The following is a 15,393-nucleotide window of genomic DNA, read 5'->3' as shown; positions in this document are numbered from 1 at the left end:
TTTGGTGCGTTTTTTCTGAAGGATCTAGGGGAGAATGTGTTTCCTCGTCTTTTCCAGCTTCCAGAGGCAGCCACATTCCTTGGTCAGAGGCCCCACATCACCGTGACCTCTGCTTCTGCTGTCACGGCTTCTTCTCCATCTCTGACCTTCCTGCTTCCCTCTAACAAGGACCCTTGTGATTCCGTTAGACGCACCCAGGTGATCCAAGATAATCGTCAGCTCTCAAACTCCTTAATTTAATCACATTTGCAAAGTCCCCATTGCCAGGTAAGATAAGGTAGTTACGAGTTTCGGAGATTAGGAGTGGTTGTCTTTGGGGATGCAGTCATTCCACCTACCACACCCGGTGTCCACTGATGGGCGGGGGTTCTAATGACTCCAGGACCACAGGAGGGCATGGTTAATGTGCTTCTGTATTGAGCCTCTGATCCAGACCTTCCCTGATGGATGATCTTTGTGAAGCAAATGGCACTTTTGCCATNTTTTTCAAACTTCAACATATTTTTCTTGATTAGCTTTAAAACTTTTGAGTTAAAATATACATGCATATAAAAAAGAAAGGGTAGCACAATAGAAAAAAATAGCTTGTAATGTCACAGGATTATGGGCAATGATTTGTCCTTTTACTTCCCCAAATGCCCTCAATGATAAGAGCAAAGAGACACAGGAAAACTATAATGAATTGATAAATTTTAATATTTCATGGAATAATAGCCCAGGTTTCTATAAGTTTTAATAGAAAAATTGATTTATGCAGGAATTATAATAAATTGTAATAATTTTCTACCACTTACAGCAAAGTGCCTGCTGAGGTTAGTCTCCTATTGTGCAGACACTGGGAGATACCGGTGCTATCTTCCTTAATGATCACAATTCAAAGGGATGGCCCCCAGGTTCTTGAGACAGATAGTCCTGGGATATAAAACCAGCAAGAGTCTTTTTTTTTTTTAATCTTTTTATTTTATCATAAGCTGACAATTTTTAATTGTATATATTTATGGGGTACACAGTGATGTTATAATTTATGAATACAATGTGGAATCATTAAATCAAGCTAATTAACATGTTCATCACCTCAAGCACTTTTTTGTGGTGAGAACATTTAAAATTTACTCTCAATGATTTTGAAATGTACAAAACACTATTATTAACTATATTCACCATGCTGTGCAGTAGAACTCAAAAAACAAAAAAAAACTTATTCCTCCGTCTAACTGAAATTTTGTTCCTTTGACCATTACCTTCCCATTCCCCATCCCCAGCCTCTGTAACCACTGGTCTACTCTCTGCTTTTGAGTTCCATTGTTTTAGATTCCACATAAAAGTGAGAACATGAGGTGTTTGTCTTTCTGTGCCTGACTTATTTCACTTAACATAATGATCTCCAGTGCAATCCATGCTGTTGCAAATGACAGAATTCCTTCTTTTTTATGGCTGAATAGTATTCCATTGTNGAGGCCCCACATCACCGTGACCTCTGCTTCTGCTGTCACGGCTTCTTCTCCATCTCTGACCCTCCTGCTTCCCTCTAACAAGGACCCTTGTGATTCCGTTAGACGCACCCAGGTGATCCAAGATAATCGTCACCTCTCAAACTCCTTAATTTAATCACATTTGCAAAGTCCCCATTGCCAGGTAAGATAAGGTAGTTACGAGTTTCGGAGATTAGGAGTGGTTGTCTTTGGGCATGCAGTCATTCCACCTACCACACCCGGTGTCCACTGATGGGCGGGGGTTCTAATGACTCCAGGACCACAGAAGGGCATGGTTAATGTGCTTCTGTATTGTGCCTCTGATCCAGACCTTCCCTGATGGATGATCTTTGTGAAGCAAATGGCACTTTTGCCATCAGCTTATTAAAAATATTGAGTGAAAAGGACAAGTCAGGAAACGTGTGTTTTTCTCCCCTGAGCATCTCCTCTGCCCTGGCCATGGTCTTTATGGGGGCAAAAGGAAACACCGCGGCCCAGATGTCCCAGGTACGTGCACCTGTTGCAAAGGAAGGACACCAAACAGCATGTTTTCTTTGTGCTTCCACAGAGCTGGCCTTTCTATGCTTTCACACCAGCGGGTGAAACCCAGTGTGGTTGGCAGGTGGGAGGAGGGGCACTGTGGCAGTGGAGAAAGGTGCATTGCGTAGGACAGGTCACCTCCGCTAGTGTTTATGGGGGATATCAAGTCATCAAGTTATTTTCTCTAGATAAAATCATCAATACATTCAGGCATAACTGCATCTTTGATAAGTAAGATAAATTTTAACTCTGCTGCACAAAAAGGCAGAAAAATTCAACCTTGTTAAATTTTAACCTTTTGCTAACATTATATTTTAAAGAGAAATGCAGCTGTGTAAATGGACTTTTGGTTAAATGGGTTATTTTTAGTGTATGATTTATACACAAGTGGCAGAAGAATGCAACACAAGTGTGGACCTATATCTTCTGGAGTTATTGAGAGGGAATGCATAATCTGATTGATCTAGAATGGTTATGTATAACCTTATTTACATATGAGATAGTGGGTAATACTTCAAGGACATTTCTTCAACCATCTGGTGAAAGTGTCCCAGAAAATTGCCATATGGACATTATTTTGCCACTAATGTCAGGAATATATGGACGATGTCCTAAAGTGCATTGAGGGACCCCAGTTGAGATCCTCTGTGGTTGTTTCTTTGCACTCACTAAGCACATTCTTAGTGGGGTTCTTGTGGGGGTTAGGGAGTGGAGATTTTGTCTTCCTGGGGACCCTTGGATGGAGAGTTTTAGTACTCCTAATGGAGAGGTGCTGCCAGCATCTAGTGGGTAGAAGCCAGGGATGCTGCTAAACATCCTACAGTGCACAGGACAGCCCCACAACAAAGAATTATCCAGCCCAAAATGTCAATAGTGTCAAGGTTGAGAAACTCTGTGCTAGACATTTAAACCAAACTTCTCTTAAGATAGGATCCTGTGTGATGTTCAGTAAAGAGATTCATTTGGAGATAGATATTTGGGGAAGTTTAACAACAACATTCAAAGTCGCTGTTGATAGATATTTGGGGGAGTTTAACAACAACATTCAAAGTCGCTGTTGTTTTATTGCCAGGCACTTTGTTTGAATGACTACAGAGATATTCACCAAGGTTTCCAGTCACTTCTTGCTGAGGTGAACAAAACTGGAACTCAATACTTGCTTAGAACTGCCAACAGACTCTTTGGAGAAAAAACGTGTGAATTCCTTTCAGTAAGTAGTACTCACATATAAATGAAAAAGAAATTGAAAATAAGATAGAAACTACAGAAGAGCAGAGAATAAAGGGTAACTCTACTGCCTTAAAAATGTGCTTAGTAGACATTTAAACCAAACTTCTCTTAAGATAGGATCCTGTGTGATGTTCAGTAAAGAGATTCGTTTGGAGATAGATATTTGGGGAAGTTTAACAACAACATTCAAAGTCGCTGTTGTTTTATTGCCAGGCACTTTGTTTGAATGACTACAGAGATATTCACCAAGGTTTCCAGTCACTTCTTGCTGAGGTGAACAAAACTGGAACTCAATACTTGCTTAGAACTGCCAACAGACTCTTTGGAGAAAAAACGTGTGAATTCCTTTCAGTAAGTAGTACTCACATATAAATGAAAAAGAAATTGAAAATAAGATAGAAACTACAGAAAAGCAGAGAATAAAGGGTAACTCTACTGCCTTAAAAATGTGCTTAAGAGTACACTTCTGCAATTACAGTTTTGAATTTAAGGATTGCTTCTGAATTGTGTCTGTTTAAAATAGTTTCTGATACATCCCTGCCTGGTGTCAAGGTCAATGCTTCCATCCTCCTGCACCCAGACCCACTTTTCCCTCTTGATTCCTTGTTCCCGAGTGACCACATTACCCGAAGTGCTGTACAGAGTTCCTCCCTAATCCCACCTTTGGTTATTGGACTGGTTCCTGCTGAGACACATACACACATGCACACACATGTTTACACACTCACGTTTTAATGCATGCTCATTTGTCCTCACACCGTGATCCAGGCTTATTGCACACTACTTCTGGAGAACCTTCCTTGCTCCATATTCTCGCAGCTGACCATAACGACCCAGATCAACAAATGCTGTTTCCTTCTTTGTCCACCTGTATATCTATATGATTTCTTGACAACCTTGTTCCACTATGGAGCCTGTCAATCATTCAACAGATATGTTTCAGACATTGGTTGGTGCTGGTGATACAAAAATGAGTAAAAGAGAGTTAGACTGTCTAGTAGGGAAACAGAAAATCAAAGTCAATGCAGAGTGTTTGACAGGGATGTTCCTGAGTTGTTTTGTGTATGGATGGTGACAGCCATAACATCTCATAAGCATCTGTGTGTGTGGGCTGTCTCTCCCATCAGCCTGTGGGCCATCTCATGTCAGAAGTCATGGCTTCACCCTGGTTTCAAGCTCCTAGCTCAGTGCCAGGCACAGAGTAGGTGGTCCATACATTTTTGTCAATTGTATGAGTGCATCTTAAAGCGCAGCATGATCTGTGCAAACATTTATGGTAGGAACATGTTAAGAGGAAAAAAAAAAAAAAACAAATGTTTTCTCAGTTGTGGGAACCTTTGCCAAATAAGGCCAAACTCAGTGTTTTGTGTTTGTAGACCTTTAAGGAATCCTGCCAGAAGTTCTATCAGGCAGAGCTGGAGGAGCTGTCCTTTGCTAAAGATACTGAAGAATGTCGGAAACACATAAATGCTTGGGTGACAGAAAGGACGGAAGGTAATGTCAGTGGACTCGGAGTTACGATGGAAAGAGGCCGAGATTGGCATTGGATGGGTCAGGACCTCCACGGTGTTACCTCAGTGACTGGTTACCAAAGGCCTGTTTGTGTGTATTTGCTGGATTTCAGGCCAGCAAGTCAATTATGTTTTTTCTTTTGGGCTTATCAGATTACAAAGTAGTGATTTTAAAAAAGATACTTAAACCCGATGTTAGAATCTCAGACCTCCTCCTCTCTGGACTATGCTGGAAAATCCTCCCCCCCCAAAAAAAAATGCCTCCTCTTTGTGGCCCTGCTTATCTTCTATCTGAGGGACCCTTGCCATGATCTGAGGCAGAATGACATTCAATTAGATTGCAGTTTAGATGTGACAACATTTCATGTTATCCTGTTATCTTCTGTGGTGACGTGAACGGCTCACTTGTTACATCTACAGCCCTCTCTCTCCTTTTTAATTTGGCTGCAGCTAAGTTTGCTTTCAGAGCATGAACTTTCCTGAACTTGCTCCGGAATCTGGAGGTGCAGCTAACATGGACCTTTCAGGGTGCCCTGTCCAGACCACACTCTGTCCCATCAGAAATATTTCTGCCAGTTCTTGACTTGAGTACAGAGAAAAAGAAGGCATGCTTTTAAGCACCATAATTACCTAACAAATAATTCAGATACTTCTAAAGAATGGGGGAAGTAAGTCACTTATTTCTTCAATGGCAACCCAGCACTCAATGTTTCATTCATTCAGTCTTTATGGCACGTCCATTGTGTGTCAGGCAGAAGCAATCCATGATTATCCTGAAATCTAACAGTAAAGATAATTAGCATGGAAAGGAAAGAGTCATCCCACGTTTTTGTACATCATCTGTCCAGAGGTATCTTGTTCTTCAGTGGATCCAGCAGTACCAAGTCATCCGAGGAACCTAGAAGTTTCTCCACACCTTGCCCTCTCCATATCCATCACTTCTCCTGCATGGCTGCTCACACTTTTCCTTCCTTTAGGATGACCACCGACATGTTTGCCCAGAATATTGGAGCTAGAGGAGACTGTGGGGGATCACCCAAGGGGATCACCTTGTCACCCCCTCAGTAGACAACTCGACTTGAGCCCTTCTATTCCATTCCCCTAATTTCTTTGCCACATTCACCCCATTCAGGTAGCCTGTCTTTTCTAATTTAGGGACTGTGTTCCCCCATCCTTTGGAAGCTTCTCCTTATCTAAATGAGATTGGAAAATTGGCATAGAGCAGTGATCCTCAACAAGGGCTAATTTCGCCTTTCAGTTGACATTTGATAGTGGCTGAAGATATTTTTGGTTGTCACAATTAGGGGAAGTGCTGCAGGCTAAATGTCCTACAATGCACAGGACAACCCCTATAACAAAGAATTATCCAGTCTAACATGCCAATAGTGGTACAGTTGAGAAATTACAGTGCTTAGGTTGAGAGCCTTATTGTCAGAATCAAGGCCCCTGGGTTATTTTCTCAGCTCAGCCACTTGCTACTTGTGTGAATTTTGGCAAAAGTCAGGCAAATGCTCTGATCCTAAATTTCTACATTCGTAAATCGAGGACAAAACCATAGTTGCTCTACCTACTTGTTGTTTGAGGACAAATGGTGCATGGTGCATGAGCACACATCCATCAGGTGGTCAGAAAGACAGGACTCCAACTGGGCTTTCAGTCAAGCCTCTGCTTTATATGTCAAGGTGGGTTTTGTAAAAGAATGTTATTTACTCCCAAGTAGCAATACACCCTTCTCATATTCTTTACAGGTAAAATATCAGAGGTGCTGGGTGCGGGGACAATTGATCCACTGACTAAGCTGGTCCTTGTGAATGCTATCTATTTCAAAGGAAAGTGGCATGAGCAATTTGACAGAAAGTACACAAGGGGAATGCCTTTTAAAACTAACCAGGTAGGGAAATATTTCTTTGATATACTACTACTTTCTTAAAGTACTAAGCTGGAAAAGATTATGAATGGAAAAAATAAATAATTTATCCCACACTTTCTTGATTCTTAATCTATTTCTGGATGAATTGAATGCTCCCTGTCTATCTCTAATTGAAGGGAGGGTGGAGAGAAACTAAAATGATTTTTGTATTGATACTTTTGTTTTTCCATCCTTGGTCAAATCCATCTTCCACCTCAGGTCATATGATTTGGATTGGAGGAAAATTTCTTCTAAGCCTTGGAATTATGTTTTTTATTATGCAGTTACTATCTATATTTAGTTAGATAACTTTTGTAATGTCAGTGGCAATTATGCCTATATTGCCTTAAAATTTGAGGCTATGCAATTCTGAACATAAGAAAAAAAGTGTTAGCAGATGTTAAAGCTAACTTTAAAGATATTTTTTAAAATTAAAAGGTCCCTGGGAGTCCTTCTCTATGAGTCTTCTCAAAAGAGCAAACTCAGATTTTCCAGAAATAATGTAGAGATTTATCTCCTTCTACATCCACTGGACTGTTCTATCTCATCTGATAATGCTTGATATGCTGGAATGATAGAACATGATATGCATATTCTATTCAATACTAAGATGTACTAATGAAGATTTTATATCTATCAATGTAAATGTGCAGAAATAATAATGTGTGAGAGGGGTTCTGCAAGTTAGACGTATCTTATTTTTAGTAAACTGTGCTCATTTTTCTGTATTCTAACTTTATTTTTATGTTTTTATTAGGAGAAAAAGACAGTGCAGATGATGTTTAAGCAAGCTAAATTTAAAATGGGGTATGTAGATGAGGTGCACACGCATGTCCTGGAGCTGCCATACGCACAGGAGGAGCTGAGCATGGTTATTCTGCTTCCTGATGACAACACGGATCTCACCGAGGTAAGCCCTGGGCAATGAGTCTGCATGTCTGTGGATTTCAGTTGCGCTCATTTCAGAAGTCCATCCACCAGATGGTATCTGAGGAACTTCCAGTTTTGAATTATTACTAGTGCTGGATGAACCCTGCTGCATGTCTTTTGGTGAACATGTGTGTGCATTTCTATTGATTGTATATCTAGGAGTAGACAAGTTTTGATGAAGCTGAGAAGAGAGAGTTTCAAAAATATAAGAATGTATTTTTTATTCTGAAGGGAGGGACTAGTGGAGGGCCCAATAATTATTGAACAAAAGTCCTGGAAAAAGAGTAAAGATTGTTTATCAGAAGAATGTTTATCAGACATTAATGTGCATATGAATCTTTTGGGGAACTTATTAAGATGCAGATTTTCATTCAGAGTAGTATGGCCTGAAATTCTGCATTTCTAGCAGGTGATGCTGATGGGGCTTATCCATGGACTACACTTTAATTAGCAGGGTCTACAGTACAGGTGGGGAATACACCTTAGACAGGAGGAGAGGAAAGTCTTCCTGTGACAGAAGAGGTACAAAGTCCAGGAAGTGATAAAGTAAATTTAGAAAGCAGAAGGTGCAGGAACAATGGTATGCTGGTAAACCAGCTCTCTGGGAGGTGGGGGGAGCCTTAATTTATAACTTTTACTGATTTCCATGGTGTAAATACTCCCATGGGGCTGAGTTCAGGCTACCAAGGGTTTAACAATTGATACAAACCAGCTCCAGCCTACCACGGCTCCAGTGTTGAGGGTGGGGCTGCCTGATTTCCTTGATTTCTCTATGCAATAAGAAAGCTATGAGCATAAGTCAAACATGAGATCTGTCATGGACACTCAAGAAAAATGTAGAAGAATCAAGAAATAGAGCCAAAGTCAAAATGACTGTCACTGGAGAGAAGCACTCACCTGGGTTCCAGTTGGTAAAGGGAAGGGGAGATGCAAGTGGAAGTCCCCTCCCCCTCCCTTCTTTTCTCCTATGGATAAATAGAATGAGTGATGGGCTGTGGAGGATTTGAAACTAACTCCAGGATAGGCAGAGGGCAACCAAGGATGGCAGAGGCAACAGTCCTGCTGAATTCCCCACATCTGCTCCCCTCCCAGGAGCCACACCTCGCCTCCCTTCACGACCAGATGATACCTGATTTCCTCCTCTTTCACCCTGAAAGAGCAGCCCCATGATTTGAATGAGGATCAGAGTTCTGAGCCATGCTCTTTGTCTTTCTTTGTCACACGATCTTTCCACATCACAGCCATGTGTGTACTGCATCAATATTAAATGTAACCAATTGGTTAGAACTTTCTGAGCTGTTAAAAAATGCTTAACATTTGAAATGGATTTGGTGCCAATTGCTTTTATTAAAACTTTCTGCTTGTCTCAGGTGTGTTCTAGCACTTTCATTCCTGTATCCATAAGACAGGAAAAGATGAGAATTTGGAGGGAAATCTTGGTGTGTTTATAAGAAAAAATACCTGTAGATTGTCTTGGGCCAGAACTCAACATCCAGTTGCATGTCATGGGGGGAGGGGTAATAAGCAGGTGGGTGGGCACCAGGCCATTGTCATCTAGATTTTAAGGTTTGACTGTGTTATTCCAGGTGGAAGAAGTACTCACATATGACAAGTTCAGAGCCTGGACAGACCCAGAAAAGATGACGAAGAGTGAAGTTCAGGTTTTCCTTCCCAGATTTAAGCTGGAGGAGAGTTATGACTTGGAGTCTTTCCTCCGAGGTTTAGGAATGATTGATGCTTTTGAGGAAGCTAAGGCTGACTTTTCTGGAATGTCAACTAAGAAGAACGTGCCCGTGTCCAAGGTCGCTCACAAGTGCTTCGTGGAGGTCAATGAGGAAGGAACAGAGGCGGCTGCAGCTACCGCAGTGGTCAGGAATGCCCGGTGCAGCCGGACGGAGCCAAGGTTTTGTGCAGACCACCCTTTTCTTTTCTTCATCAGGCACCACAAAACCAGCAGCTTCTTGTTCTGCGGCAGGTTCTCCTTTCCGTAAAGAGGTGTGGTTGCTGCACATGCCCTCCTTTCCCTTCTGCCTACCTTGCCTTAATTAAAATTCTATCTGACCAAGTCAGTGCAGTGGTTTGAATGGGAAAATAAAATGTGCTTGCCTGGGTGGTGTGTGAATGTCTTTGCTGAATGTTCCAGAGCCATGGAGAATAGCTTCAGATGTGTGAATCCTGGGGTTGAGAAGGTGACACTTGTTCTGGAGTGTTTGGGGTACATCTTAATAGTCTCTGCCCACACCTGCAGTCTTTGTGGGCATCTTTAGGAGCACCTCAAGGATTCACAAACCAGCTCTCCATATGCTCTTCTCTCCTGCAATGATCTCCAAGCTCTGCCCACCACCAATGCCAAGCTCATCAGGGGATGCCAGTGCTCAGGTCCCACAGCCAGGGGCGAACCCCACAGAGTAAACATGGCAGCCCCAGTGTCTCCCAAACAGTGGAGGTAGCATCTCTGCCTCGGTCAGGATCACACAGGCAGCCCTGCATGGCCCACATCCCACACAGCTGCCCGTCATACACACAGCTGCTCAGATCTTTCCACAGCCTCAGATTTAAGTCCAGAGGTTCAGCAACGAGCTTCAGGACTGAGCTAGGGGGCAAATCTCAGAAACACACAAAACCCCAAGGGAATCTTCACACCAAACAACTCTTGGAAACAGTGAACTGTCTGGTTAGTGGTATATACTCATACATGGCTCATGCACACCCCTTGCTTAAGGAAAGACCTCTCTACTTTATTATTTCCCGACTAAAAATGAATTTGTGTTGTGGCAGCAATTTGGAAACTAGAAAGTGTGCAAAGAAAATTTAAGTCACCAACAATTCCAACACTCAACAATTACTGCTGTTAAGAGAGATACATTCTTCCCTATTCTATGTATGCAAATATAAACATTAGAATTTTAGCACATGTTAATCATATACTTCTGGAGCTTATTTCTACTCTTACCTACTATAAAGCTTCCTCAAGATCTTTCCAGGTCATCAATTTGATGTCCACTGTATGACTATATTTCTATAACTGAACCTATTTTTAGATAGTTTGGGTAATTAAAATTATTTATATTATATATTATACTGTTTTGAATGTCTTAAATATTTGCTCACATCCTTAGTATTTTTTAAAAATTCCTGAAAATAGTACTGTGAGGATAAAAGTTGAGCACATTTTGAAACTTCTTCCAAATTGGTCTCCAGAAAATTATACTGGTTTACACTCCCACTTACGTTACCATTTACACCAGCAGTTACACCACCACTAATTACTGCTTTTCTTCTTATTTTTTTTAATGAGTTGGACTGAACAGTGGTTGCTCCTGACTCTATTTTTGATTTATAGTTAACAGTTACATCAACCATTCACGTTACAGTTCTTAAAATTCACTATGCTAGAATATGTTCTCTATTACGCCACAGTTATTTCAGGGACCAAATTTGTTTCCCAAAGCAGAATTGGCCAAAAATTAATCTACAGGACTGGAAAATGTGAGTTTTTATCTCATTTCCACCTCTAATTAAGAAAAATTTCACCTTTATTGTACCTTAATAAATATAATTGACACAGAATAAACTTAACATGTTTAAAGTGTACAATTAAGTTTTGCCACATGTATATGCCCATGAAACAAAACATTAACACATTCAAGATAATGAACATATCTATCATATCCCAGAATTTCCTATTGTATCTTTGTAATTGTTCCCTCCTGCCCCTCCCTGTCCAACTGCAACCACTGACCCTTACTTCTCAGACAAACTCTGACCCGCTTCCTGTTATTATACATTAATTTGCATTTTCTATAATTTTATATACGTGAAATCATCATCATCTACTCTTTTTGGTACCACTTCAATCATTCAGTATAATTATTCTGAGATTCATTGATGTTGTATATATTAATAGTTTGTTCCTTTTTATTACCAAGTAATATTTCATTGTATGGATGTACCATAATTTGCTTCTCCATTCCCCTTTTGATGAACATTTAGGTTGTTACCAAGATTTTGGCTATTGCAAATAAAGTTGTAATGAACATTCATGCACACATCGTTGTATGTATATATGCTTTCACTTATTTTGGGGTAGATATATAGTAGTGGAATGTCTGGGTCATATGGAAAGTGTATGTTTAACTATTTTAAGAATTGTTTTCCAAAGTGGTTGTATCATTTAACATTCCCAGTAGACATTTGAAAGTTCTGGTTACTCTGCATCCTCTTCAATACTTGGTACTGTCAATGTTGTCATTTCAGGTGTGTGGTGTTATCTCACTGTGGATTTAGTTTGCATTTCTCTAATGACTAATTACGTATAGCATTTAACATTCCCAGTAGACATTTGAAAGTTCTGGTTACTCTGCATCCTCTTCAATACTTGGTATTGTCAATGTTGTCATTTCAGGTGTGTGGTGTTATCTCACTGTGGATTTAGTTTGCATTTCTCTAATGACTAATTACGTATAGCATTTTTTCATGTGCTTATTTGCCATTCACTTATGTTCTTTGTTGAAATGTCCTTTTAGTTATCTCTCCCATATTTTGTTGCCTTTTGTTTTGTTTTCTTATTGTACTTTGAAAAACCTTATCTTAATACCAAATCTTTAATCACATATGTGATTTGTAAACATTTTTATCCCAGGTCATGGCTTGAATTTTCATAATGATAACAGTGCCTTTGAAAAGCAGAAGTTCTTAATTTTGGTGAAGTCCATTTTATCAATTTTTCGTTTGTTTGTTGTTTTTGTTGTCACATTTAAGGAACTTTGTTATTTTGCCTAACCCAAGATTATAAGTATTATCTACTATGTTTCCTCTATAAGTGTTATAGTATTAGAGTATTAGATTTTACATTTATGCTTATGATATATTTTGAATTCATGTTTTGTCATATAGTGAAAACACTATCCATTCTCCACTGAATTGCCTTTACACTTTTGGTGAAAATCAATAGATCATGTACGTGGGGTTCTATTTTTGGATTCTGTTGAATCCCATCGATTTACTTATCTATCTTAATGCCAAAACCATACAGTCTTGATTACTGTAGCTGAGTAATAAGTTTTGAAAATAGGTAATGTAAGTCTTCCAAATAGATTCTTATTTTTTCACAGTTGTTTTGTCTATTTTTCAGTTTTTTGTATTTTCCTATTGCTATGGGTAAAATATGCCCCTCAAAAGTTCATGTACTGCAAAATTGATCTCCATTGTAACAGTGTTAAAAGGGTGGGAAACCCAATTATGATATTTGAAAGATGGAGCGTTTAAGAGGTAATTAGATTGTGAGAACTGTGCCCTCATGAATGGATCGATCCATTCATGGAATAATGGTTGTGGTTCTGATGGAGAGCGAGTGAGCAGGTCAGTTCCCTTACTCAGCCCATTCTCACCATGTGATACCCTGCACTGCTGTAGACCCCCACCACATGAAGGCCCCCACCAGATATGTTCCCTGGACCTTGGACTTCCCAGCCTCCAAACTGTAAGAAATAAATCTCATTTCTTTATAAATTACCCAGTTTCAAGTATTCTGTTATAAGCAGTAGAAACAGACTAATACACCTTTCAATTTTACAATTAGATTGTCCACTTGTAGCCTGCTGGGATTTTTATTAGGGTTGTGTGCATTCTAATTATCAATTTGGAGAGAATAGAGACATTAACAATATTGAATCTTATGGCCCACGAACAAGATGTGTTTCTCCATTTCTTGGGTCTTCTTTAATTTATCTCAACATCATTTTGTAGTTTTCACTGTAAAGGTTTTGAACTTTTGTCAGATTTATCTCTAAGTATATCCTATTTTTTATTAATGGTATTGCTTTTTAATTTCAAGTTCTGATTATTTATTGCTAGTATATAGAAATATAATTGGTTTTTGTTCTTTAATCTTGTATCTTGCAAATTTGCTAAAATCATTTAGTTCTAATAGTTTTTTTGTAGTTCCATACCTGCTAATAAAGACAATTTTTCTTCTTCCTTTCTCATTTGTATAATTTTTTTTCTTGCCTTATTGCACTAGTTTTTGATTAGAAGTAGTGAAAGCAAAAATCCTTGTCTTATTTCTGATCTTAAGGGCAAGCATGAAGACTTTCATCATTAAATATAATATTAGCTATAAATTTTACATAGATGTCCTTTATCATGTTGAAAAAGGTTCCTTCTATTCCTAGTTTGCTGAGGTATTTTATAATGAATGGATGTTGGGTTCTGTCAAATGCTTTTTCTATATCTTTGAGATAATTATGTGGTTTTGCTTTTTGTTTTGTATTGTTGATATTGTGATTAATTTTCGAGTGTTAGAACAGTGTTGCATGAGTGGGATAAACTCCACATTGTCATGCTGTATTTCCCATTTTATATATTATTGGATCCAATTTGTTACAATATTTTTAGAATTTTTCATCTCTGCTTATGAGAAACATTGGTCTATGGTTTTCTTTTTTTTTTTTAATGTCTTTGGTTTTGGCATTAGGGTAATTCTGGTCTCATAGCATGCCTGCCTTTACAATTTTCTGGAAGATATTTATGTAATTTGTATTATTTCTTCCTTTACTGTTTTGTAACATTCATCAGTAAAGCCATCTGAGACTGGAATAACTTTAAACTACAGCTCTAATTTCCTTAAAAGATATAGAACTACTCAATTAATCTATTTCTTCTTGAGTGACCTTTGGTATTTCTGTCTTTCAAGGAATTTGTCCATTTACTAGTCATCAAATTTAGTGGTTTAAAGTTGTTCATAGTATTCCCTTATTTTCCTTTTAATATCTATAAAATCTGTAGTGATACCATCTTCCTTATTGCTGATATTGGTAATTTGTGTCTTCTAATCTTTGTTTTTTTATTTTTTATTTTAATTTATCAATGTACAGTGAGGTTGATTTTCATGTCCCTTTACCAATTCCTCCTTTCCCCCCCTCAAATTCACCATCTTAAAGTGTACAAATCAGTGGTTTTTGGTATATCACTATGTTGTGCAATCGTCTATCTAATTCCAGAGCACTTTTATCACTTCAAAAAAAAAAAAAAACAGCTTATGAGTTCAGTCCCCCCCCTTCTAAGTACCCTTTTTATTAGGACACATAATTTTCAATATAAAAATATATTCAGAGTTTACATGCATCAGGATCACCTGGCTATTGAAGTAAAGCCACTGAAATAGAAAATCGGGAAACGAAAACCATTAGCAATTTGATATAGTCACCTCACAGTAGAGAAGACAGGGCTTCAGGGTTCATGGATTCACTGTGTCACCAGTCCCATCTCAGGACCTCATGTGTATGATGACAGATCACTGTGGTCTTTCCTTCTTTCTTTCCCTCTTATCTCCCACTTATGAGTGAGTGCATGCAGTATTTATCCCTCTTGCTTCGCTTATTTCACTCAACATAAGTTTCTCCAGGTTTATCCATATTGTTACAAATGGGAGAATTACATTCTTTTTTATGGCAGAATAGTATTCCATGTTGTATATATACCACAGTTTCCTTATCCAATCATCCATCGATGGACATTTAGGTGGGTTCCATGTCTTGGCTATTGTAAACAGTTTTTCTTCCTTTTCTCTCTCTTTAGATTTTGAAGATGGAAATTGAGGTAATTAATTTGAAATCTTTCTTGTTTTTTAATATGCATTTACTAACATAAAATTTACCCTAATTACTAATTTAGTGTATTAACAGCTTTTGATATGTTTTATTTCAATTTTATTCAGTTCAAAATACATTCCAATTTCCTTTTTTATTTCTTTTTTGGCTCATGGGTTATTTAGAAGTATATTACTTAGTTTCCAGTTTTG

The 15,393-nt window shown here is 38.7% G+C and overlaps 1 protein-coding gene across 1 annotated transcript; it reads left to right on the top strand.

Moving 5' to 3' along the window:
• The first annotated feature begins 239 nt into the window (after window positions 1–239).
• On the top strand, window positions 240–9,661 carry LOC103595615 (serpin B8). Its single transcript, XM_008579051.1, has 7 exons — window positions 240–267; window positions 1,802–1,979; window positions 3,085–3,222; window positions 4,619–4,736; window positions 6,502–6,644; window positions 7,420–7,572; window positions 9,179–9,661. Exons 2-7 carry the CDS (start codon window positions 1,812–1,814, stop codon window positions 9,581–9,583), a joined length of 1,125 nt encoding a protein of 374 aa, XP_008577273.1. The 5' UTR covers window positions 240–267; window positions 1,802–1,811; the 3' UTR covers window positions 9,584–9,661.
• The last annotated feature ends 5,732 nt before the right edge of the window (window positions 9,662–15,393 follow it).

The sequence above is a fragment of the Galeopterus variegatus genome, unplaced genomic scaffold (assembly GCF_000696425.1).
Source record: "Galeopterus variegatus unplaced genomic scaffold, G_variegatus-3.0.2 Scaffold1801, whole genome shotgun sequence".
Taxonomy (NCBI): Eukaryota; Metazoa; Chordata; class Mammalia; order Dermoptera; family Cynocephalidae; genus Galeopterus; species Galeopterus variegatus.
Note: the sequence above shows the minus strand (reverse complement) of the source record. Positions and strands in the feature narration are given on the sequence as shown.

Bases quoted from the DNA above. Each gene is read 5' to 3' on its own strand.
- LOC103595615 (XM_008579051.1), top strand. From the start codon at position 1,812: ATGGATGATCTTTGTGAAGCAAATGGCACTTTTGCCATCAGCTTATTA. The intron at 3,223-4,618 runs GTAAGTAGTACT...TTGTGTTTGTAG, and splicing joins AAACGTGTGAATTCCTTTCA to ACCTTTAAGGAATCCTGCCA. The intron at 6,645-7,419 runs GTAGGGAAATAT...TGTTTTTATTAG, and splicing joins TGCCTTTTAAAACTAACCAG to GAGAAAAAGACAGTGCAGAT.